Raw genomic sequence first — 25,659 nt, forward strand, 5'->3', positions numbered from 1 at the left:
TTTCCTTGGGGATTATTTGAAGAAAATAGGCTTGGTTTGCAGGAAGATAGCTCTTTTTCCCCCCAGGCAAACAGAGTGGTGCTTTTCATCAATGCAAACACCTTTGCAACACCAAGATTTTTCATTCAGTCTCTGCTCAGTAGACAGCAACCTCTATTAGCTTCCCATCAGTCCAGCTTTTCTATATGTTTATCATTAAAGCTCACTTTACAGCCAAGGGCTTAGAACCAGACCTGTCAATATTCCCATTAATCTGTGACCGACCTCTCAGTCACTGGATATGAAAATACAGTAGATTAAAATCAGCAATATTTTACCAAAACCACACAGAGAAATGCATAAATACCATGTACCAACCAATCAAGGGAAATACAGCAAAAGCTTCCCAATGAGTACCCAATACTATTTTGTTTTATATGGCCTTGAAAAAACATTGCTGAGCTTAAGAAATCATCTTATGAATGCAGTAAGATGAGACCATTTGATTTGTAAATAAGAGCATAAGATAAAATATTCAAGAAATTATTAAAAAACAAATAATTTATCAGACTTATTTCAATTTGTATATTATTGCTTGTATTCTTTCTAGTTTCTTGTCAGTAATAACTAGAATTGGGAAAGAGAGCAAGTAATTTATATAGCAGCTTTTACATTTTGGTTAATCCATTAAAGTACTTTTACAAGTTTGCTATAGTTTTGCCAATAATCAGATAGTTAGATAAAGACCATGCAAATATACTTCTTTCTCTGACAGATTTTTCCCTTCATCTGTGCCTTCATTATGTTCTAGGCATTTACATTTTATGAGTAGTCAAGTAAGTCAATTTAGCCTTGTATTTTGGACCAAGATAAGCTTCCACGATCTGCATCATCCCACAGCAGGTTGCTCTACAGCCTAAGTGTGAGTTCAGGGATGAATTATCTCATTTTGTTTGTTCAGCACCTGCCTCCTCTTTGTATTATTTGTATTATTCTGTACTGGATGCTTCAGTAAGTTCATCTGTAGACACCTATTCCCTGCCTCTCTCTTTTCTTCCCTCAGTCATGTTTTCTAGGCTGAAGAGCTTACCTCATTTATTTGTTTCTTGTGTGGAAGCTGATCCACAACTCTGATTATTTTTGTTGCCCTTCTCTGTTAACTGCAAGGTGGTTTATACAGTGTTCAAACTGATAACTCTTCCAGTCTCTAGAGCTTTAACAGACAGGAACAGAAAATAATTTACATGATGCTCACACTTTACAGTTATCTTTGATGACAGAAGCACCTTACACCTGGTGTCAGCAGGGAGACCTTACTTTGATTTAAGCAGTCCAAATGCCACATTGTTACTCTATTACTATGTGCTGTCTAGAGAGAGCCTATTACATGTCATAAATGGAGAAGCCACTGTAATATTAGGACTTGTGAGTGAATTTACTACAGAAGATATTAAAAAAACTCTTGCAATCCAAGTCCTATTTTCTGGGAATGAAGACACTACATTCAATTATAATTAAATTCACTTCTTAAAAATGAGTGCATGCTAAAACATCATAGCCAGTAACCCTTGCATATCAGAAGCCCTTCATTTCTATGGCAAGTTTAAATAGTATCTTGTGTAAGTTCTCACAAATTTGCAGAGTAACTGAATGATGCTCAGTAAACTTCGGAGCATTAAAAGAGGGAAAGTAGGTAAAGGGGGACTTCCTAGCAAACAACTCATACCTCCATTTGCACTCAGTTGTAACACCTGACTACATTTAATGAGACAGTAGCCCAGAAAGTATAGTATGGTAGGCAGCCCTGAGCTGGTTTGTAGCTGGAATACTTTATGAAGAAACTCTACATGACAGCTAGAAGCAGCTTATTTTCAGGTGTGTCTTGATGCTGCCTTTTTATTACCACTCTTCACAGTCTATCAGGCTGCTATAGCCATTAGCTACATTAGCCATTAGCTGCTAGTCAGCAGATAAACATTTATAGTTTATGTTTCCAATGGATTAAAAGGAAAGTGCTTAGTGAAAGGGAGTCATACCACTGAAATAACAGGTCAAAAGCACAAATACCTCTACACCCTCTCTTTTGTTTACAGCCTGTAATAGGAAATAATTAGTTGTGTTAGTGTTTGCTTGTTTTCTCTATGTTTGGCTGTTGGGTTGGTTCTTTTTACACACCAGCAAGGAAGATGGAAATATTTTTTTAAATGGGCAAATGTACACCCATCTATGCCATAGTGCATCCACCATATAACTCTGCCTGCAGCGTAACTGCATGCAACATGTGCTAATGGAAGGAGCTACTTTTTTTTTTTTAATTTTTTATTTGCATAGCTACACTACCCTCCTCACTACATGACATAGACAAAAATACTGTCCTTTTCGTAGAGAGAATAGTTGTACTGTCATCTAAGATTTTATCATCAGCAAAGGTCTAAGAAAATGTCAGATCTTGAACCTGTATAGCTACACAGGCAAAACTTGGTAGAGAAGGCTGAGCCTGTGCTTATAAAGCAATTAAGCTGGCAGGCAAATTCTATGGGAGGTCTGATGCTGTAATCTCCTTTTATCTCAGCGGCAGAGAACAGATTTTACTGGAACAAATCACATGGGTAAGATCTACTCATATGAGGAGCGATTATTTTGGGAGCCTGCTCCTGATGTTGGCAAACAATAATTACAGGGCAGGAAACAGTGACATCAGTTTTAAGGAACATTTAAGAGAAAACCACTATCAAAACTCTTGAGAAGGAAGTAAAAATACGTGCTGAGTTTCTGAAGTATGAATACCCTTTGCAAGTGGAAAGACCATCTTAAGGACTACCAGGGTCTTCTCTTAGAGGGCCAGGGAGTGAACACTCTGAAAATGAAAATCATGTTGCCCCATGTATTACCTTTAGTAACCTTGGCCCAAACAGGTAAACTTATAAGCAATTCAGTTGTAACTGAATGTTACTGGTGGGTGCCTCCAGGTAAACTTTTCACAAACACTTCCAGTATTAATGCATGTATCAAAAGAAAATCTAGCCTGTTCTCCCACAGTTCTGCTGACTCAGGGACATGGATGTGAACTAAAAATAGAGCAAACTAACCTAATAAGAACAATAACTTAAAAAAGATAAATCTGTTTGCAAGCATTCCAAATTGCCTTGTTCTCAGTTGCTTCTTCTGGGCTTTATCTTCAATCAAATATACTTTGCTCCTCATTAGTATTAAGTCAGTAACGATTAAGCGCAAGATGCAATTACAAATTGAAGATGTAATAGAAGAAAAGCAGCTTCCACTGCCTTCTCAAGACACACAATGATGTATGTATGTACAGATTCATAGATCATGAAACTGGAACAACTATTATATAATCTAGTCTCATATTTGCAAAAGGCCAAAGAATTTCATGACAAAATTCCTGCGTGACAGCCATGACTTTTGACTGAACTGGTACATGTTATTTAGAAAATAAAATCCATCCCAGAGGCAGGACAGGCCCCAAGTCAAGCAGAGCTTAAGTGAAAGAACTGCCACTGAAGCATCTCAACCTCCATGAACACTAGCTGGAAAGAAATGTGACCCTCAGCAACTTACCCACCTGAGCCCACTCCCCTGGCATAGCTGGAAGTGAATCCAGGTAGGACCCATTGAAAGAACAAACTGCAGCTGAGGCAGCATGCAGCCTCTAAGCCTTGATGTCCTCCTGTCCTCATGGCTGGAGACTCAGCCAAGTTGTCAGATGTGCTGGCACTGAAGAGGAATATGCAGTATTTCAGGATAAAGAAGTATGTGGCTTCTTCAACAGGGCACTGGTTTAGCAAGCAGCAGACTGGGGGCACCACTGCAAAATGAAGATGTTGCAATGGGACTGCAGAGCCCAACTAGCCATAGTGCATTTGCAATTCAAAACTGAATGGCAGGTGATTGCTGCCCCATGACTGATGCTGAGGTTTGGTCATGGTCAACAGACCAAAAATGTGTAACTACTGCTCTAATGACACTCTGTGTTTTATTGATCAATCCAGAAACTGGAGATAACGTCAGTTCATATGTTTTGGATTTCTACTACCCATTTCTTTTTACTTGTACATTAGTGTACACTCCTGATGTATGGCTAAAAGGACCTAGCTTCAGCTTTAACATAGACAAGGGTTAATCTACTGAAATCAACTGAGTTACAGTTAAGCTACTGGGTGAATCTGGTCCAGAATTCAATCTCTACTTCTGCTTCTACATAAAGATATTTAACATCTATCGATTATTGCATGTCAGATGTAGGACATTATCTTGTATAAACCGTTACTCTAAATAAAGCCAAACCCCCCCCCATTTTTCCTCCTGCACAAGAGGTACGTACTCTCTGCAGCTCCCCAGCTGGCAGGCAGAAGCACCCTGGGAAGAACTACTTTCCCATAGGGAGAGCACTGGGCTTCTCTACCAGATCCCTGATTCATCCAGTGCCTTTCACAAGAGCTCCTCACCTTATGCCGTCTGTCTATGTGTGCGTAGAAAAGGAAAGCAGATTATGTGGAAACAAAGATATAAGCACATATTGGGATAAACAGTCCTGGCTGCACTGTCTGAGCATAATCCTGGATGTGTGGTTATACACTACATGTACTTCTTGCCTGTATAGTTAGTATTTGGCTCCTAATTCTGTATTTCTTCTGCTCCACATTCATGTATGTGTTGTGTTTCATTTTACATTTTATATATACGCTATATGGTGTTTACGTTTTTGAAGAAAGAGCAGACAGAATCTATTTAAATGGTCTTCCACTCCTTTTTAAAGATATAATACAAACCTTTTCAAGAAATTGGTAATATTCTCCTAATAAAAGCTGCTTTGAAAATACCACTGTATATATGCATTTGCAAGCAAGGAATGCAATACATACAATGTAATGCTTTCTCCCTGTATTTATATGTCATTTGTGAATCCTGCAAAAACATCTGTAGTTCTGTATATCTGACGAATACATATTGCAACAAGGTTTTGCAGACTAAGGCATTTCAGAACATATACCAGTTGCATGTCCACTGATGTAGTAAAGGGAAACCACAGCAGATTCTTTGTGTCTACATGCAATTTTTTATTTTTTTTTAAGTGCGCCAAAGATTGCTACAGGTGGCCAGGCACAAGATCGCTACAGGTGTCCAGGCACAACCTACTTTTGGTATTTTTATGGGTTTGTCCTTTTACGTAGTAGCCAACATTTATGGAAGTGAAAATTAATCCAGAGCAAAACCCAAACTTGTAAAGGACCAAACATGTATTTGGTCGAATAAAGTAATTTTCCTTAAATGTAAGGCTATTTACATATATATTTATGCTTAGTTCCACACTGAAGTAAACAGATGGCAGATCCCCTAAGTTGTAACATCACGTGAGAGAGAAACAGATGCACGGGACACTTTTTAACAACAATAAAAACCCACGATAAAAAATTCATCATTAGCTCCTCCAATTAAAACTGCATACACCTTTCAGTGATACAGGACAGATAGGTATGAGATCTATGGCAGCTCATGGAAAAAAAAAATCTGAAATAATTCTAAGGGTTGCATCAGACTCTCTCAAAACACCATTTGCAAATATGAAGAGACTAAGGCATCCAGGGATGAAAATACAGGAATTCAAGGCATGCACACTTCTCTTGCAATTATTTAAAATTATTTTGCTTAGCATTTCATTGCTTAACAGCAGCAACAAAGAAACCGTCTAAAGGAGTCTAGTGCTCCCTTAAACCATTATACAGCTCCAGTGAGTGAAAGTACTAAAACATTCTCCTCTACCCTTCGATAAAAAAGGAAAGGTGTTTTCCAAATGTACTTGAATAATCTGAAAATTCATGTACTCAGATTTCTTCTAAAAAATCAGTAAAATAAACAAAATTACCAAGACAGATGATGATACCTAAAATGACGCGAGAGCTGTGATCTTCAGCTGTTCCTGATTCTCCAATGTACTGTAGATTCAGTGGCCCCAAGATTTTTATACCTAATTCCTACAGAACTGTAAAAGTCTGTAGCCTCTGAATCTCAAGAGACAGCAGTAGAAGTAAATCCAGGCTTGGGAGCAGGCACTGGGCTTGCCAGAGTGAACATCAGATGGCTCTGATGCTTAATAGTGCCTTGGCAGAACCTGTTTTAACTGCCATAAAGATAGGTCCTAAGACTTCAGCTAGCCTGTCCCTTGTAATGGTGATGCTAAGCAGAGAAAACTAGTTGGGTACTTCCACACAGGGACCCAGGGCCATTTCCTGCACAGGCAAATGGGATCTGGCAACAGCCTGAGCTGCCTGAGAACAGGCATCTGTCAGTAGCACGGATGTCAGGTAACCATGATCTTGGGAACAGCCCAGTATTCCTGGGATTGCATTGCCAAGGACAGAGAAGACAAAGCAAAAACCACCTATCTGCTTCTTTACATCATCTTGAAGAATAGATTCACTTTAAATTAATGAAAACTGCTGCTTAATTCCTGTCTGGCACTCTGCCCACCAACATACCTGCAAGGACGGGCCAAACCAACTACCTATGTGCCTACCTGCCTACTGCCCCTCCTCCCCTGTAGTACACTTTGGCTAAATCAGGTGGTTTTCTGCCTGTTTTTTTTTTAAGGTTCCTTAAGTTGTGCCCAACTTTCCTTGTGTTACAGAAGAGCCTGTATTCCTGATTCAGGCTCAATCTCATATTAAACTCAAAGCACAAGGAGGTAGGTACAGCAATGGAAACATACATTTCATCACCCTGCATTCCGTTAGCTGACCTAACCCTAAGGACTTCAGCCAGTTTTGAAAATAAGACATTGGTACTCCAGGTCCCAACAGTGCTTTCCCAGATGCTCCCACTGAGGCCCACACTGGATGACGGAAACATGAAACAGGAGGAAAAGAAGCTCTTAGTGTGTTCAAGGGAAAGATGAGTAGGTTTTAAAGTTTGTTTTCAAGTAAGTTTCGATGTGTATTTGGTTTTGCTTTATCTGCAGCACTGTCCTCATAAATTGCCATTGTTTCCTTTTATGAAAGACACTATCTGGAATAGCCTTCCTTGACAAAGTGTGTTGAGCATTACCAGTCCTCACCCTGAAAGAAATAAATGCATTTCAAGGTGCACACCGATCCTTCAAGAAGCTGCCCACATGTGGAACCAAAGTCTTGTGGGACCAAAGTGAAACTCTTGATCCCAAGGGATCAATTTTTTTTTTTAAAAGGCAAATAATTTCACAAGGCTTTGTACTTACTCTTTGGTATTTCTTCTTATGGTATCTCTGCCATCCAGTTAAACTAAGAGCTTGCCTCACTTACAGGCCTTTTTAGTACCAACACACACAGGCAAACCCTGACACTGGGATTCCCTGGCTGAGATCCATAGCCCAGCAGTGCTTTGCAGCTTGCTGAAAAGTTTTCCAGGGAAGTCTGCCATACCTTGAATGTGCTGCATGATACAACTGGCAGTGATGTTTTATCCCATTTAAAACAATGAAGGCCCCCATGACCAAACCATGGGTATCCTAGTGTTAAAGTATGAGAAGCAACACTCACTTAAAAAAATGGATGGGAAAATGGTAGATGAGAAAGCGGCCTAAACCAGTAGTTTGGTCCAGGCAACAAATGGATAAATGCAAACCTATACAAACCAGGATTGGAGAATCACTATTTGTGGGATTCTTTTCTTGACTACAAAACTGCTAAACACACCGCTACGAATAAAGCCTTCAACTGTAATTGGTTTGTTTTTCTGTTGTGCATTAAGACTGAGGTACTTGTGTCACTCAGAGAGATTTTCCTGGCATTCACATACGTGGAAGTTGAGAAAGTAAAGAAGGCAAAGATTAAGTGAGAGATGGAGCACGGGAATTGCCTGAAGCACGACGGCTCATTAATGTTCTAGTCAGTTAAGAAAACCCAAAGAGTGTCTTGGGAAAAAATTAATGGCAATTTATATCACAACAGTACTAGGCACTCCAAAAACATCAGGTTTCAATACACATTGAAACTTACCTGAGAATTGCCTTCAATGTCCCCTGTTTTCCTGCTCTTGGAAGGATACAGGGGTTTTCTTTAGTCCTACTGTGACACTTCCTGCCAAGCTAGCAGACTCCATAGCCTAAAATCAGAGGATCTAGTGGCAGATATCCATTAAAAATATTCACAGTTTTAAGGCTTTAAATAAATAATTCCTGTTTAAATGAAAAGGATGCCAACTGTTTCAGAAAAGAACCCCTTTCCGTCTTCTAAAATTTGAGCTGATTCTGAAGTTATAATTCCTTTCTGAACAAAAATTGCTTCCTAAGAATGGGCCTATATTAAGAACTTGAAAGCCCAGATAACTAATTTTAGAGATGCATAATAACCAATGAACAGCTTTTAAAACGTATCTGTAAATATCACAGATTTTACTTGCCACCAGCTACATCATTCTGAGGTAGCAAAGCCATCCTGGGGTACCATCCTGAGGTCCAGGATAATAAAATGACACTAAAATGTTAACTGAGACACCCTCTTTCATTTATATTAATGAATTAAGTGCCTTGGTTATTGGCCCACCACTGTACATGCTGCCTTCATAGGAGTAGGATCAGAGAAAGTACTGAAGATCTTAAAGATCTGATAGGAACTTGATAGCCATGTTATTAGATCATCTGTCAAGGGGTGATTCACTTTAGCTCTTCAGGACACCAGCTCTGAATTCTTCCTACTTAAGACATACTTGACTATGCTTGCTTGTATCACTCCTTGTGGCCCTAACAAGCACAGTGTCTTGCATTGTATTTCACCAAGAATTTTTTTTTTTGCCTGAAGATAACATAGATCTGCTGTCTGACAAAATATCACTGTATAAGCACATACTTTCCATAAATGTTTATTCAAAACGTCTCTATTGTCCATTATTAGTACTCAGGAAGATCTAAAACATCATAATGAATTCCTGTTTTATTCATGTACTCTAGCTGTCACCTTAATTTCCACAGAAATTATACTGGAATGCATGATACTGTAAATACTGGCATCATATTGTCACTTCATTCTTTAAAATCTTTTAAAATGTCAGACTACATGGAGTACTATATTCAAACGGGTTGTTATATCTGAGCTTTTGACAGAGAAATCTTAGACAGCCTGTACGAACACACTGCAGTAACAACACGTGAGCTAACTTTCCCTATTAAAACAGCTCCAAAAGCCTTCCATGAACGAATTAAGTCTTCTTTAAAGTTGATTCTAATTATAACACTATCAAGTAGAAAACACTAATTTAGGTCAGCTCCAAAGACTGTTGCTATTTCTTGTCATATCAGAACAATGTCTCAACTACAGCGTTGAATTTAATTACTGAAGTTTGATGTTTAAATATGTTTTAATTAGGACTGTGACTGAATTCTAGTGTTAAATGATCTAATTTCCAGTACTAAACTGTTGCATCCTCATGCACTTTCACACACTGACACTGCCTCTGCATTTGTGTGTGTACGTATACATATCGTTACAATTATTTCTCTACCGCCTTGCCAACGGTGCATACCATGTTGGGGAAAGGAGTGCCCATTCCTGATGGGAATAATAAAAGGTTCAAATAAGAAGTAAGGAAACAGTCCAATTATTTCAAATTAGCATGTGAAAAAAGGGCAGCTCTCAGATTCTTACTCCTGGGGTACCTTGTGAAGCTGCCTGAAAGAGCTGAAGGAGCCTTCCCTCATCTTTAACCAAAGGCCACCAAAGGACTTTATTTTTACCATCACCTTCCTGGCTCTCCTTCATCCTCCTGCCCCCCCCAACCGCAGGTCCCCACGACTCTCTGCCTTACACCTCCCGAAGCGAACAGGAAACTCCTCACGAGGCTCTTAAGCTGAGACACGCGGGTCTGACCACTCCTGGGTGCACTGATCATGCCGGGGATGGCCGGGGGGGGGCTCGCCCGGGCCCGCGGGGGTGCGTTTCTTTCAGAAGGACCCCCTCACTGCCACTCGGGTTGAGTTTCTAGGCAATGCTTCTGCGCAGCTGTGGTGCTAAGGAAATAAAGTTGCTTTTTATGGAATGTAACAGTTTTGGTAAAAATGCCATTCTCTTCTGCCAGGAGACGGATAAAAGGACGCGGTTGCAGCGGTAGCGGCTCTGTCTCGGTGCGGTGAAACGTTTCCATCACAGCCAAATACGTGACAGCGCTCCCAGGCCCTTAGCGAGGAACCTGGCTAGTGCCAGCCCAGGAGTCAGAGCCACATCTTCAGCCGTGCTGCACGGCAGCTTCACCACACGCAGCTGTGGCTTCCACGCTGCTGAAGTGAAATGCCCAGCTCTCTTAAACAGCATAGAACATGACCAAGATAATATAAAGCCAACACTTTTTAGTACAGACAGACTCCGTTGGCTATTGTTAACCTTGGTGGATTTGTTAAAGTGGATTCCAGTAGTACTTACCTGCAGTGGACACTGTGGGCATTGTTTTTAAAAATCAGAGTTCATCAAGGGATACAAACATTTAAGGGCCATCCAAAGCCGAAAGGTGTCCCCCTGTACTCTGCACTGGTGAGGCCACACCTGGAGTATTGTGTCCAGTTTTGGGCACCTCAATACAAGAGAGATATCGAGGTGCTGGAGCGAGTGCAGAGTGGGGAAAGGAAGCTGGTGAAGAGCCTGGAGAACAAATCCTGTGAGGAGCCATTGAAGGAGCTGGGACTGTTCAGTCTGAGCAAGAGAAGGCTGAGGGCAGACCTCATCACTCTCTACAGCTCCCTGAAAGGACATTGCAGAGAGGTTGGTGCTGGTCTCTTCTCACAGGTGATTAGTGACAGAACAAGGGGGAATGGCTTTAAACTTCATCAGGGGAGGTTCAGACTGGACCTTAGGAATAAATTTTTCACAGAAGGAGTGGTCAGCCAGTGGAATAGGCTGCCCAGGGAGGTGGTGGAGTCACCATCCCCGGATGTGTTTAAGGGTTATTTAGATGACATGCGGGGGGATATGGTGTAGGGGAGAACTTCGTAGAGTAGGGCTGATGGTTGGACTCGATGATCCCAAGGGTCTTTTCCAACCTGAATGACTCTGTGATTCTGTGAGTTACAAGAGAATTGTGCTTCAGGGTCATTCCCTAGGACTTGAGAGCTTAACTTCAAATGTCTCTTTTGCACATCTTCAGGAGGAGGCCAAGTGTAACAAACAAAATATATAAGTTGTGTGAAAGGGAAAGGGGTAGATCAGTGAAGAAGAGATGAGAAAGCAAGTAGAAGGAAAAAAGAAACTGAAAAGAACGAGACAGCAGTCAAGAATAAAGGAAAATACATGCCAAAAGAGGTGACTGACCAAGGGGAACAGGTAGCCAAACTAAATCTCACAGCTGAATATTATTCTTATAACTAAGTTCCTTTATCAGTTATTCTGCGAGGACTACTCACACACTATGGAAACCATGCTCAAACGAAATGATTAAACCATGATTAATGCAGCAGTCTGCCTGAAATTTGTAGCTCATTTTCTTAGGAATAATATTTGCAGGAGTGTTATGCTGTTAGAAGAGTATTTGGACAGCGTGGCTGAGCAGTGTTAGGACTAGAGCAGGCAGAGATAGCTGGTAGCCCTTTTATAAACCCAAGCACATAGGCCAGCTCTTAAGAGACCACTGCCAGTGAGCTGAAGGAGCAGCACTGGGTACGGACATACCCGAGGTCAGGTGCATGGGAATAGAGATGAATAGGAAATGGACCTTCTGGCAGCTGGATTGATTCCCAATAAACTGGAAATGTAAATTCCCTTGCCTTTATTTATTTTGAGCATGAAAGGGTGAATTTCAATCTTTGCTTTCATGCTGAGTGTTTGCTATTGACTCCAGCTGCATTTTGATTTAAGTTTTTCCATATACATATAGCATTAAAGAATGATGTCTCTCTTGTAGTAGTGTTATCACCTGTCTAAGTTGTGGCAGAATTTCAAAGTGGAAGTGCAATGCTTTTCTTGCTGTTTATGTCATTTCCACCTCTGGGAAATATTTTATAGGTTTTTTCCCTTCTGTTTGAACAGCATGGTTAAGAAATGTTGTGTACCTCATTAATAGAGACAGAGTTGAAATAACGGCAGAGAGAAGGTTGTGGGGTCTGTCATGTCTATCCAAATGGAATTTGTCACAGGCCAGCCATCTTGGCTGTGATGATCTTAGTCAACATACTGGATACTTTGAATAAGATAGCCAAAATTGCATCTTCTTCTAACGGTGGGGGCAATATGGGCTTTCAAAAGTCTGGAGTGTGTCTTCTTTATTATCTAAAATAAATAAATAAAAACTAGATTTGACTGAAGAAGCTCAGCAGATGGTCTTCTGTAAATCCTTACAAGTCAGCCAAGTTATAAAAGAACAGTGGAACAAGAGTGATGGTGGGAAGGTTCCTGTATCTAATTTCTTTTATGTAACCAAATTTCCTGCACCAGGCAGAGTACAGTCTCCTGGGCATCCTCCTGCCATTCCTTCAGAAGTAACAGGGACATATAGCCACTGCCTTTAATGACTGAGCTCTTGGCAACAGCTGCTTGAGCTTCAATAGACATCTGATGCATAAAAATCCTGTCCCAAGGTGCATAAATTAACATTACATGCAAACAAGCCAGGAAACACTGTTCTCAATTCTCTTAACACTAGTTTCAAGGTCTGAATTGAATAGACAGCAGACAGGGAAAAATCTTAGGAAGGTTCTGTCTGTGGGGCTTTTTCTATATGGAATTTCAGTTTGCAAACTGGAACGATTTGTTCTCAAGGGATGAAAAGTATAAATAAATAATATGCTTAGGTGTTACATTTAAATCCTCTCCTTCTTCAAACTCAAAGTATTATCCCTCTCTGACCTTCATGGGCAACTGAACATTGCAGAGACAAATATTTTGTGGAGATTCTTCCATATCTTCAGGCCCTAATTTTTTAATATCTCTCTGCTTTTTTTTTTTTGCTTTTTTTTTTTTTTTTTTTTTTAAATCTTTTAGTGGAGCACTGATCAGTGCCCACAGCTGTAACCACACAAACTTCAATTCCTTGTAGACACCAGCACCTATAAAACCTCTGTCATGCTTTTACTATATTATGCATGTTAAACTGATTCTAGCAGACTACCACTGGTAGGCAAACATGGTTGAAATCTGAACACGAATTAATGTATCCACTTCCCTCAGAGGGGTTCCTTTCCCTATATTTGATGGACTGAGACAAGCAAGAAGCTTACCGCATCAAACTTATTACATCCAGGTTCATAGCTATGCTGTTTAGTGTACACTAATTGCATCCTTATCTTAAGGCAAAATTCCTAGAAGGAGCAACCTGTACTTGGAAATTGTGAATAAACCAATTAAAGACCTCAAACTGCTTGAGCAGAGAGGATATGCATTTCACAACTACTCTAACAAGGAGTGCTTTCTACTCCTTCTAATGGTAAAGCAGTGACACAGCCTGCTATCTGCTGAAGACCGTAATGATTTACATCCAAGCCACTTCCTAACAAGGTATTTTGTCTTAGTTGCTCACAGCTGTCCAGAGATCTTACTACTACAGACAAGTCTGTGAATGCTCAACAAAGTCTCCAGGCTAAGGCCTGCAACATTTGCTTTATTAAAGCAAATATACTCCATTATTCTGATGTCCTTTGTGAAAACAGGGACTGGAATACATTGCAGCCCTTGGAGAATATCATCAGGTGTCTGAAGTGCCTCAGTGGATCTCAAGCACCAGTTAGCACAGCAAAAGGTCTACTTAAAATGGTTTTCACATAAGAGAGGCTGCAAGAGTCTTCTGACTTATAACCAAGACATAATAAAGAGAAATAGACCCTCATGTATCTTCTGTTCAAAAGTCAGCAGAAAACTACGGAAAACCAGGGACTGGTATGGTTAAACAGTGTTTGACTTCAAAGCCAAACACCTACAGAAAACATCACAGAATAAATTACTGAATATTTAACAGATGAGCTGAACTTTGCTGCAATGTATATATTTTGGATCCTGAAGGTTCTAATGACTGTCAACTGCAAGACTTTATAAGATGGAGCAATGGTTTATGTCTGGAGCAGATCAGTTAAAATATTATATTTCTATGTATGTAAATGTGTATCTGTCTATCTATTCTATATATTCCAGACATGCTAGCATTGTTAGTCAAAAAATAGCAGAAAAAGATACCTTATTGCTGAGACGATCAATTAGTTAAATCACATATGTTTAGACTGAGGTTAAAACCTCACGATGGTAGATTTTTTTTCCCCTGCATAGGTGGGAAAGAAAAGGGAGAGAATGAAAGGTATGAATTAAACTACACCCTATTGATTTTCACCACCTCCAACACCATTGCTTTGCTGCTTGCATGTAATGTTGCCTGATACTGTAGTAGCTTTAATTCATTTTTAAGTTGTAGTTTGTAGGAATAAAACGGAAGATTGGTGAGGAGGATTGTAAACACATTCAAGTAATTTGCAGCTGGGATATCGAAAAACATATATCATACTAATTGTTGTTTAGTTTTGTGTGCTTGATAGGTAAAACATCTGCATTTAGATAACATAGACCTGTGATAGACTCAGAGGCACCTTATCTAACATGCTTGAGATTCCTGCCCTGCAGTGGGGATGATCAAAGCACAGTGGAAAACTACACCTGTGAACATCCCTGATATACAGGCAAAAGTAGCTCGTTTGAGATCGTTTCTTTCCTCTCCTCTTTCTGGCTAGGAAGGACCAAGCTCCGTGGTGCCTGCATCCTTACTTGCGTGCCTCTGTCTGGGTCTGCTGTGGAGATTCCCTGGGTTGTGAGGTAATGATAATTTATTCTGCATTTTGTCCGTGTTTTTGTGGTTGTTCCTTCATCCTGCCTGTATCGGTTCACACATAGTTCATCATTCTAGTGGTTTTGTTAGAATAAATACAAAATATTTCCTATTTATGGAAGAGTCTTATAGAATTGTATACGGATTAAATCCATAAGTTCTTTTTATATTCAATGAGTCCGTAAATTATGAAAAGTAAAAACAGTGTTTGGTACAACATAATCTTATACCTGCTTCTTTCCATAATTCCACAATGGAGATGTGATTTTTAATAAATGCTATATTCTCATATTACTTGTATAGAATCAAATTATTCAATCTTTATATAAGAGTTTAATTTAAAATGTCATGTTAATTCCAGTATGGTTTATATATATGAATCATCTGAAATCCATAAATTCTTGAAAATAGTGGCTTTTGATGATGCCATTCTTCTGTGCTTTACAGTACTGTTTTGAATAAGTAGGGCTACCCACTTTGGGGTAGGTTCTTTGTGTTCTTGCTCTTTCATGAACTACTTTTATAAGCACTTTTGAAGAACATGGTCAGAAATTATGTTTGATTTTTGACCAAGAGGCTATCTGTCTTCTTTTTATTTTTCCACAGTCAAAGAGGAGGTCACTTATTGTGGGAAATGCTAGGTCTGTCTGTCCCATTATTAGATTGTTCTGTTGTCCTTGCTAATTTTAACAATCATGCTCTTAACTGTTGGGTTGTCAGGGGAGGATGAGGGATTTCTGGCAGTGGGACTCTCCTGCTGGATGCACAGAGGTTGGGAAGCACTTCAATTAGCTAACCTCTGTTGGTCATTCCCTTCCCAGAACCCCGACTATCTAGTCAATCCATTCTTACCACTGTTCATTCTTTCTTATTAGGAAGTTCTTCTTAATGTCTAACCTGATCCTACATTGCTGCAATTTATTGGCCCTGCTTGCTTTTTCTACTGGACATAGAGAACAGATTTACTGTCTTGCTTTTTGTATGACCCGTATGGTTAAGATTTTGAAAAAATAGTTTGAGGATTTGGAGTAGAGAGATGACATTCAGCTGGTAGGTTGGTATTTTTGTTATGTCACTTATGACTTTTCTATCTAAACTGCCCCAGGTGTTGCAATAGTTTCTCATAGGTTATATTTTACAGATCTTGCTATTATCCTCCCTGTTCTATTTTGGGTTCTCTACAGATTTCTTGCAGAGTGCTGCAAGCACAGTACTACAGCTGCAACTTTACTGCTATCAAAGAATATAATACTGAATATTACAGATCTCTAGATCTCACTATAAACTTTCCCTAACTGATTCATACTCTGTCCTGCTTCTCTGTTACAGATAAAATATGATTTAAGAAAAATATCTTTCCTGTTCACATTTAAACTGTTGTTATCCCTCCTTTCTCTTTTTTCCCTCTCCCAGCTTTCTAGATATGCACTCCAATCCTCTTAAATCCACACAAAGCTAAGACTGCCTTTCTTGCATTTTTGTATTGCACTCACTTCTACCCATTTTCAATCTATCTGGTGCCTTCCTTTTCCCCCAGATTATTTCAGACTTCTTGGATTGATTGTCAGTATTCTGTCACACTATCTTTTCCAGTATTACAAGTCTCCAATACTGTTTTTTCCCTCCACTGTTCTTGTCAATTTTTCATGCAAATGCCTTCACAGGTCTTTTCCCATATGTACTGGGACTGGCTGAGCTGGAATTGGTTTTCCCCTATAGCAGCCCTCACAGTGCTGTGGTTTATGCTGGGAGCTGGCAGGGTGTTGATAGCACCCTGGTGTTGTGGCTACTGCTGAGCAGTGCTTACACAGCACCAAGGCTCTCTCCGACATTTCCCCCCCCAGTGGGACGGGGTGGGCAAGATCTTGGGAGGGGACACAGCCAGGACAGCTGACCCCAACTGACCAAAGGGATATTCCAGACCATGTGCTGTCTGCTCAGTATAAATCTGGGAGAAAGGAGGAAGGGGCTGGGGTCACCCTTGGTCCTCCGAGGCAACCACTACATGTATGTGAGCCCTGCTCCTGAGAAGGGCTGACATCAACTGGTAATGGGTAGTAGAGAATAAATGTTTTCTTTTTTTGCTTCTGCGTGCAGACCTTTGCTTCACTTTGCTTATATTAAAACTGCTTTTGTTTTACCCACAAGGGTTGGTCTATGTTAGTTTCTTTCCCCTCTTTGCCCCGTTGAGAAAACAAGGGGGAAGGGGTGGAAGTGGTAGAGCAACTTGGTGGGTACCTCGCATTAGCCAATGTCAAACCACCACACCATACTATTTCAAATGCAAACCTGCCAAATAAAACATTAAAAAATCATACTGTAAACTGCATTCAAGTGACTGTTGAGGGTTCACATTTAATATTTTGGGTACCAAAAACTTAATAACTGGAAGTTTTCATAATCTGGGTAGAGATACACACATTATTTAAAACTAAACATGTACTAATGCACTGTAAAATGATTATCTGCTAGCTAGTTTAGCTGTTACTAGTTATTAAGAGTGTTTGACCCTACGATCTTATTTCAGTTGCTTATAACTTTGCTACCTTTGAACTCCCAATCTGATATGTTACTAGCTAGGCATCTTCTACCCACTGGGCAGTTACAGACAACTTCTACCAGCATAATGTAGCTGTTTCTGGAAAAGAGATTGAGAACACACTCCAGATATTTTGGAGACTTTTTCTTTGAAATACTCAAGAGCTTTCATGGTTGGGAGGAGAGATTTGATATTTGTTTGGAGGTTCAGTGCTCATGATTTTCATGAAAACTGGGCAAATTTGGCCTTGGATATAAGTCACTTCATACCTGTCAGGACCCTGAGGGCACTAAAAGACTTTGATGGCTCTGGCAAGCCTCGACTGCGGCCTCCACCCCACACCCTCTGCCCATGGGCTCAGGAGCTCTATTTAAGCTTCACAGCCACCTGCTTTCCCCTTGAAAATCCCCTTCCTGGATCTGGATCTATAGGTACAGACTGATTTCCTGTCTTGACCTCAGCCCTGCCTTATTTCTGTGGACCTGCTTGATCTCGGACCTGCCTCATTGCTATGATACTACCTTATGATCTAAACTCTTTGTTGGACTGGAATGCCCTCTGTTGTTCTGTCCTGCTCATCACCTTGCTCCGGTACTGTGGGACTGAGTCCTGGCTGGTGAGGACCCTGACCTGCTGGCAGTGTGATTTCCCCTTGGCTCTTGGTTTGCTTTTTCTTAAGGAGCAGATCCCTAGCAATATGTACGGTATTGGTATGCTGAGTATTTTCTTGGTTTTAGCTAACAAAGTATTTGGAAACCCTATTCATTACTGAGTAAGAGGTGGGGGGAAAAGATCCACAACCCAACAGACTTGTTTAGTTTTACAGAACAACTGCCTATGTTCAGTCTTGGGACTTGGAAACTCTGAAGGCCTCTTTCTGTAACAGGTTCTTCCATTTTGCCTAAACTAAGGCAGATCAAGGCACCAGAACTGATTGGAAGGACTTTTTCTTTCAGGTTCACAGTTAACGTTCTTGCTAGTGTCCACAAGGAAGAATCAAAAACATCTTAGACTTGAAAGCAAGAAAAAAAAAGTGACTTGCTAGTGTTGGAAAGCAGGATCAGATGCCAGTGGAATGTGGACACACAGGGAGACACCTGAGAAACACTATAGAATGCTAACTATTTAGTAAATCAGACACTGACAACCCAAATTTGTCATCCACCATTTGTAAAAACTTTCTACTCACTTCCCTGTCAGAAAAGATAATCTTAAATCCTCCTTTATGATGCTAACTGTTACACTGTTTCTGAACCATTTGTATACTATAGTGATAAGAGTTTTTAAATAAAGAAGCACCAACTCCTCCTGAGATTTAAGACATAAGGAGGCTAATTATTCTGCTTTCCATGTCACATGAATAGCATGCGGTAAAAGAAAATCTAGGTCACACTCTGTAGTGAAGCTGAAAGAAAGGATTAGGAAATGGGACAACAAACCAGTTATTTTTATAAAAAAAAACCCAAACCAAACCACAAACCTCATTCAGTCAAAGGTTACTTTTGTTACTTTTTTGATAGACTAATATAAATAAAATGGGAAGGGAAGGGGCAAAGACTTCCTAAAGAAATTCTGTTTTGTAAAAACAGAATGAGGGAAGAGAAGGTGTAGACCATAAAGAATCAAACACAGGAAAGAGAGAAAGAACCTCATATGCTTTCTGGATTTGCATTGTTAAACACAAAACCCAAGTTGTCTGGCTTGTATGAATTCCTACCTGTCTTCAAGTATGTCAATAAAATTATTAATTCTTTCACTGAATAATTTCAGTAAAGGTTCTTGAACCCTACCCATGCATACTTACCATGCTATGGGAGTCCTAGGACTAATTTTTCACACTGTTCAAGTATGATACTGAAATCAGATTGCTGTCATTTATTCTCATATTCAAGCTCAAAATAGCTCTAGTATTTCTGTGGGCTCTCTGCTGTATTTGAAAGGAGGTAGCATGGGCTGTTATGGCAGGCATATTCTTTTCAGCTTTGGACAACTCTGAGGCTTCACTGTTTTCAGAAGTGGCCTTCTGTAAGGCTTGTAGAATGTAGAGAGATGGAGGAGAGGGAGAAGGTAAACCCACTACACAGACTGTCCTGATGCATGGAACAGGATGCGGTAGAGTCTTCATCCTTGAGATTGCTCGGGCCATGGTTCAGTTGAGGTTTGACCACCTACTTGACTATCTGCTCTATCTGAGCCTGCTTTGAGCAGGAAGAGGACTAGAGATCTTCAGAGGTCACTTCCAACCTGAATTATTCTAAGATCCCTCACTTAGACAAGCTACCTACCAGCAGGATGATAAAATGATTTATGCTGTGGTCTTAAGGGGAAGAACACTGACAGTGTATGAGCCTCAGTAAATCTGGGAGAGGTAGAAAAAATTGGGGAAGTAGTTATGGTTGAAAGGTGAGAGAGAAACTGTAATTTCCCAGTTTCTGTATTATTACTTGTGGATTAAATAATTTCTAAACAGGTCATGAGTTTTTGAAAAATACATGCGAGAAAGAGAGAGTGACCCTCAGTAACTGCTAAACTTCTGTAGTTTTCTGCCCTAGCATAGTGAAATGTTAATGCTACCAAAAGGCCAAATATAAATATGTGGAAAGTGATTCAGTATATAAGATTTTGTTATAATAAAGGGCTCTGGCCATACAATTAGGTTGAGATGGGATTTGTGTCAGTGCTCTGAATGCATTAATAGGCTTTAATAACCCTGACCACCCTCAGCTGGGAAATACCCACTTCAATTCACCCCTGGACCTTCAGTTCATGCCTGAACTGTGTTATAGGAGTGGGTGGCTCCAGCTGTGTTGCAGCTGAGCCTGGTCATGGGACCTTCTTTATCTTGACCTCAGCCAAGGACCCACCTCATCACCATGGACTTGCCTGGTGATTGTTGGGCTATGTCTGACCCACATTACTGTCACCAGACCTGACCCTTACTTGTGTTTCTGGCTTGCCTGTGGTGATGAGGCAACTCTGAAATCTTGTTTGATGAGCCAGACTCTTGGCTGGGCCTGCCCAGCTCACTTTGCTTGGGGGTCCTCTGTACTTAGGGAGCAGCTGACCCTTGCTGCACCCTGACAGCTAGCTTAGGCCTTACTAAGCCCTGAATCAAGCACAGGTGGGTCTGCCCCAGGGCTGTGTGGGGTCTTCTCTGGTGATCTCTCCCAAGTCATCAGCCTGACCCTGGGCTTTCTCCCCACCATGCTGGCCCCCTGCCCAGCTCCAGCTCCTGAGTGAACCCTCCTCCCAGAGCCCACCTGGCAGCCTCTGGGGACTGGCCTCCAGGGTTCCTGCCATCCACAAGTCCCCTCTGCCATGACCCGCTCCCAGGCCTTTGTCCCTGCCATGGCTCAGTGTCCATGAAGTAGCCCACTGACAACCCACACTGACTGAATCACTCGAGAGGAAACCCCTTCTGAACCCAGATCTCTAAGGTGTGAGGACACACCTTGTTGGAAGGGGAGGTTGCTGCATGGGCCCTGAGGGCACACACAGCCCTGACCAGCCTCATCTGGGTCCCCTGCCCTTTGCTTCAGGGTTCTGTTTGAGTTCTAGCTCGTGTTGTCAGTCCCTGCTGGAGCTGGACTGTAGGAGTGCTGTTGGTCTCCAGGTCAGCCACAGAGGTGCCCCTGGCTTCCCAGCCTGATGTTGGACCTGCCTCATCACTATGGACTAGTCTGGTGATGCCCAGGCTGTGTCTGACGCTGGTTACCAACATCCGGCCTGATCTGATCCCCACCCATGGGCTGACTTTGTGGCTTGTCCTTCAACCTGCCTTATCACCAGAGAGTTGTCTGGTGATCACTGGGCTGTGTCTGACCCAGGTTACTGTCACTAGACCTGACTCCATGTCACACCTCTGGTTTGACCTCAGACCTGCTGCATTACCACAGACTTTGCTCTGGGTTCTGGGCTGACTCTGACTCCCATCCCAGGGCTGCTCTGCTCGCAGCTCTCAGGAGCTGGGGGTTGAGGTCCTGACTATCCCGCCAGCCTTGCCATGCTGGGCTCTCTGCATGCAGGGAGGGGTTGGCCCTTGCTGCTTCCTCACGCTGTGAGCACAGCCTTCACCGGCACCCATCCAGCAACAGAGGTGTCAGGATTACAATGAGACTTTGCAGCATCTCATGATGCTGTCCTCCTTTCTGCTGATGAGACATTAAACGGTGAACGCTGAGAGCATTCACCCATGGAAGCACATTTGATCTTCAGCCAGGTCTTGAAATGTAACAGCCTCTCTGCAATAATGTTCTGCTTATACATTAATTGTTAATTTTTGTGCAATTGTAAAGAGAGAGTGCTGAAAGTAGTTAAAACATAGACTTTCATGCTGTGACAATAACTGTAGGCTCTTGAATACCACTGGCATCAGACTTAATTCTTAGACATTATAATTATGTGAGGGCTCATTCTCTGTGAGTTTGCTCTCACTTGTCTTCCCTATTTAATTTACCTTATAATATTTTGCACTTTTCTTCTAGGCTTGAATAGGAATATTGTATTAGGCAAGCAGGTGATGAGAGTCTGCTCTCTGTTCCGGTTATTGCAATTCCACCAATTCTGGTCAAGTTACTAGAATTTGCTGCAACTTAACCGCAATCAGAATTTAATGTGTTTGGGTTTTGTTTGTTTGTTTGTTTTTTAAATAAGTATCTCTGGATGTTCATTCCATAGACCTTATTTTTATTTCTGTCAGAATGGAAATTAATGTGTTGTTCTAGTTTCTATTTCATGTTTAAATTTCAGGGCCTTAGCATTCTAATAGCAACTTCATTCTCTTCACTCTGATGTTAGCAGGTAACTCAGGTAGGAAATTAAAAAGAGCTGTGCAGTCAACAAAAGGCATTTACAGACCTAGTAAGCAAGGAACCTACCCTTTGAACATAAATGTCTGCATTATCTTTATCGATAAACAAGCAAAGAAGCACCTATTTCTTCATATTTCTATCAGTTAACTATCTGTGAAGAGTTTGAAACTAAAAACCTCTTGGTAAGTAATACCTAGAGGTTTTTTATTTTTAATTTATGTAATCTGTGCTTCTAGGAGTTTAGTTCCCCCATACAGTTAAGTAATTCATGTTGAAATGTCACGTGAATAGCGTATCTTAGGAAGATGCTACTGAAATTTAGTCAGATCATATCAGATGTAAAACCTTCAAGTTAATTGAGTGATAACATCAATTAATTCAGGCCAATGTAAGGATTAAAAGCAAGAGAATGAAATACTTCATGCTTGTAGGAAACATACACATAAAGCATATACACTCATATCCCAAGCACTAGCATGCACACACACACACACAATTCTCCACAAAGACAGTTTGTACTTAACAATGATATAATAATGTTTAGGTATTTTGAGTTAGACATACAGGTGAATTTGCTATCTTTCTAAAATCCATGGTTTACTCGCATTCTGGTTTTTTATACCACCCTCTTCATTTTTGATACCATCCCTTTCAGTTTCAACAGATTTTTTCCATCATAAAAAAATTACCAACCATAAAATTAATGTGTAATGTCTGAATCTAAGAGTTTTAACTTTTTGTCCTACTGTCTTTGAGTCAGATCAAGCATGCCCTAGATATAAAAAAGACAAGAATAATCCTCAATGCAGTAATTATTTTGTTAATTTAACTTAGGCTTGATACAATACTCCATTTGTACTTTCATATGTTAATATATACTAGTGTTTATATTATCTTGGAGCTCTTGCAACGAGTTCACAATATTTTCTATTCATAACTTATCTATTTAAATTATAGCTCTAAGAAAATAACATGGAAAATACATTTTTGTCACCTTTCGTTGAAATCTGGGAGTTTCCTGAGCTTCCTCTTCTGTACCGTATTTTTGGCTGCCTACCATCTTCGTTACTGTGCTCCTCTTGCACTTTTCTCTGCAGCTATCACACTTTCCTTGAGAGAACCTTGGGTGGCTCTGAACTACACAGCTGAATTCCCACTTCTTGTACTGAAAAGACAATTGAGCAAAGGTCATGCCAAGTTGTTCTTGTATGACTGTCCCAAGGGAGGTTAAAGATCAGCTCAAAGTAATCTGCTGTGATAAAGCCATTTAGCAGAGGAAGTCCCAAATCTTGCTCTTTTTTTTTTTTTTTTTCCTTTTCCAAAGCAAAGCACATCCCCTGCCCCCCTTTTTTTTTTTTTTTTTTTTCCCCTGCAGCATTTAAATATGCTTGTTATGCTGTGCTGCGGAAAACAGATGCATTCTTGTTATGGCCGGAGATGAATGTCAGGACTGAACTAGCATTCATGAAAAAGACTTTTGTTCTGTGCTGGCCCACAGTGGAGCTATGGCAACAACTTCAGTTTGGTAAATTAACTGTATCACTGTGTACTGGCTCAAATCATGGCATCACCTGAATGACAAACATGCCACCGTTTGTATGACAGCTGACAAAGAGTATTGTTTTACTTTAATCAAAAGCATTAAATACCAGTCAATTCAAAATTCCAAAGCATGTGAAAACTAGGTATATGTGAAATGCAGTATCACTATTTTATTCAAACTGAACAATTTAATGACTGTTATTTTATAAATGTTTATCACAGCTTAAAAATTTGAGTAACTTCTGAATTTGAACCCCACATCGTGCTTGGTGATGCAATCTTGTTTTCTGCACGTGTTTAAAATAAAGAAATAAAAGTGGATACACTGCATTAAATGAAAGGCTTCTGCAGGTCAGATGGGCATTCTTCCTATAGCTGTTTGTGTTTCCAAGGATGCGGGTTTGCTACAGCTAAGCTGACTTAATAACTAGCTGCTGCTGAGAGGGGTGGTCTCATTCTCTCGAGTGCCTGGGAATGGGCACTCTGGCTGTCAGGGTGGCCAGCTTCTTTTGGCACCAGGGAGCTGCCACAGGCAGTTAGGGCAGTTCTTCTGCTTCCGTCTAGGACTAGCTCCAGCAGTGAGGTAGTTTTGCACTAGGAACTGGGTAGATAAGTTAGAAGGATCAAAATCTGGTAGGTTTTTTATTTCTCCCTTACCAATGCAAATGAATCCTTGTGGAGAAGTAAAATAATTTTCAGTTTCAGGACCATAAAAATTCTCTCTTCTAGATGGTTGAAAATAGTCAGTTTATCCAGGCCAAATAATACCAGCTAATGCTCCTGCAACAGTGTATCAGCCTTAAGGACAGAGTCCTATTTGCTCTCAAACAGCTTGGAAGTGTTGGTGCTACCTGCCTTTGTAAGAAGCTGGAGTCAGTGCCTATATATTTTCATGAGCATCAAATGCTTCTCCAGATAATTCTGCAAATGGAGGCAGCAAGTTCTTAGTGACTGGCCAACACTGATGCTTTTGGAAAAAAAGGTCAAGGTTAATCTGTGATGAAAAAGCACAAATCCTACCGGTTTCTCTGGGTTTCTTAATGAAGGCACAGGCAGATAGATCTAAGCCGTTTTAGAGAGGGCTTGTAAAGCTTCAGTTGTATTCACTAAGGTTTTAAAAAACCCATTTTCAACTACGCCAGAAACTGTGTCCTTTTCCAGACAGAGTTCTTGCTCCTCAGCTGAAGCTTGGTGTGTAATACTCGACACATGTGAGTGAAGACATCTCTGTAACATCAAGATGAGCAGAACATACCCCACCTTCCCACCCTGCCAGTCAGGTGTATACAAGGAAAAAGCTCTAATAGGTCTTTTCTCTGAGCCCTCCTCACACTTAGCCTCTTAAGAAATCCAGTCTGAATCTGTTGTGGTTTTTTTTGTTTGTTTGTTTTTTTCTCCCATGTCTAGCAATGAAAATACCCCAAAAGATAAAGGGATTTGGGAAGCCAGAGGGCACCCATTACATCAGCTATTTTGTCACGAAGCAGGCCGACCACTACACGTCTCTGAAGAGACTAGGGAGTAATCTACTGATTGAGTTCCTGAAACTTGTGACAGAGGGTAATACCTCGTTTAAATACGTAAAAAGAAAACCGTGGCTCCTATGGGTTATAGTCATAGTCTGTCGTGATCGTCCCCCTAGCTTTAGTGGTTAGATATTGCTTAAACCTGTGTGGGCAATGCCCGCTTCTCCCAGCAGGGACAGCTCTACTCAGGCGGCCCCTGGCCCTCACGCTGCAGCCTGGCTCCAGTTTTTAGATGCTCGACATCATCCACCACCTTCTCCCAGCTCAGGAGAGCGCGTTTACATTATTTCGCCCCAAGGAGGGCACCGTGCCACTACGGTTTATGGGCCCCCTGCAGCAGGTCGGAGCCCAGCCGGAGATCCCTCCGGCGCGGACGCCTCCTCGCACCCCTCCCGGGCCCTCAGGACAAACTAACGAGCGCAACGTCTGGGAAAGCGCCCCCCTCCGGCTGCAAGGACGCGGCTCCGGCGACGGGCACGGCACG

The 25,659-nt window shown here is 41.0% G+C and overlaps 1 protein-coding gene across 1 annotated transcript in view; it reads right to left on the reverse strand.

Moving 5' to 3' along the window:
• PCYT1B (phosphate cytidylyltransferase 1, choline, beta) overlaps positions 1-24,375 on the reverse strand; it is a 44,240-nt gene extending 19,865 nt beyond the window's left edge. Inside the window, exons 1-2 of the mRNA XM_026842806.1 lie at positions 24,307-24,375; positions 23,102-23,272 (exon numbers count right to left, since the gene is read on the reverse strand). Coding sequence (XP_026698607.1) covers positions 23,102-23,272; positions 24,307-24,360 — 225 coding nt within the window. The 5' untranslated portion in view covers positions 24,361-24,375. The remainder of the gene's footprint in view (positions 1-23,101; positions 23,273-24,306) is intronic.
• Between the last annotated feature and the right edge of the window lie 1,284 nt (positions 24,376-25,659).

The sequence above is a fragment of the Athene cunicularia genome (genome assembly GCF_003259725.1).
Source record: "Athene cunicularia isolate RWA chromosome 1 unlocalized genomic scaffold, athCun1 chr1_part1, whole genome shotgun sequence".
Lineage (NCBI taxonomy): Eukaryota > Metazoa > Chordata > Aves > Strigiformes > Strigidae > Athene > Athene cunicularia.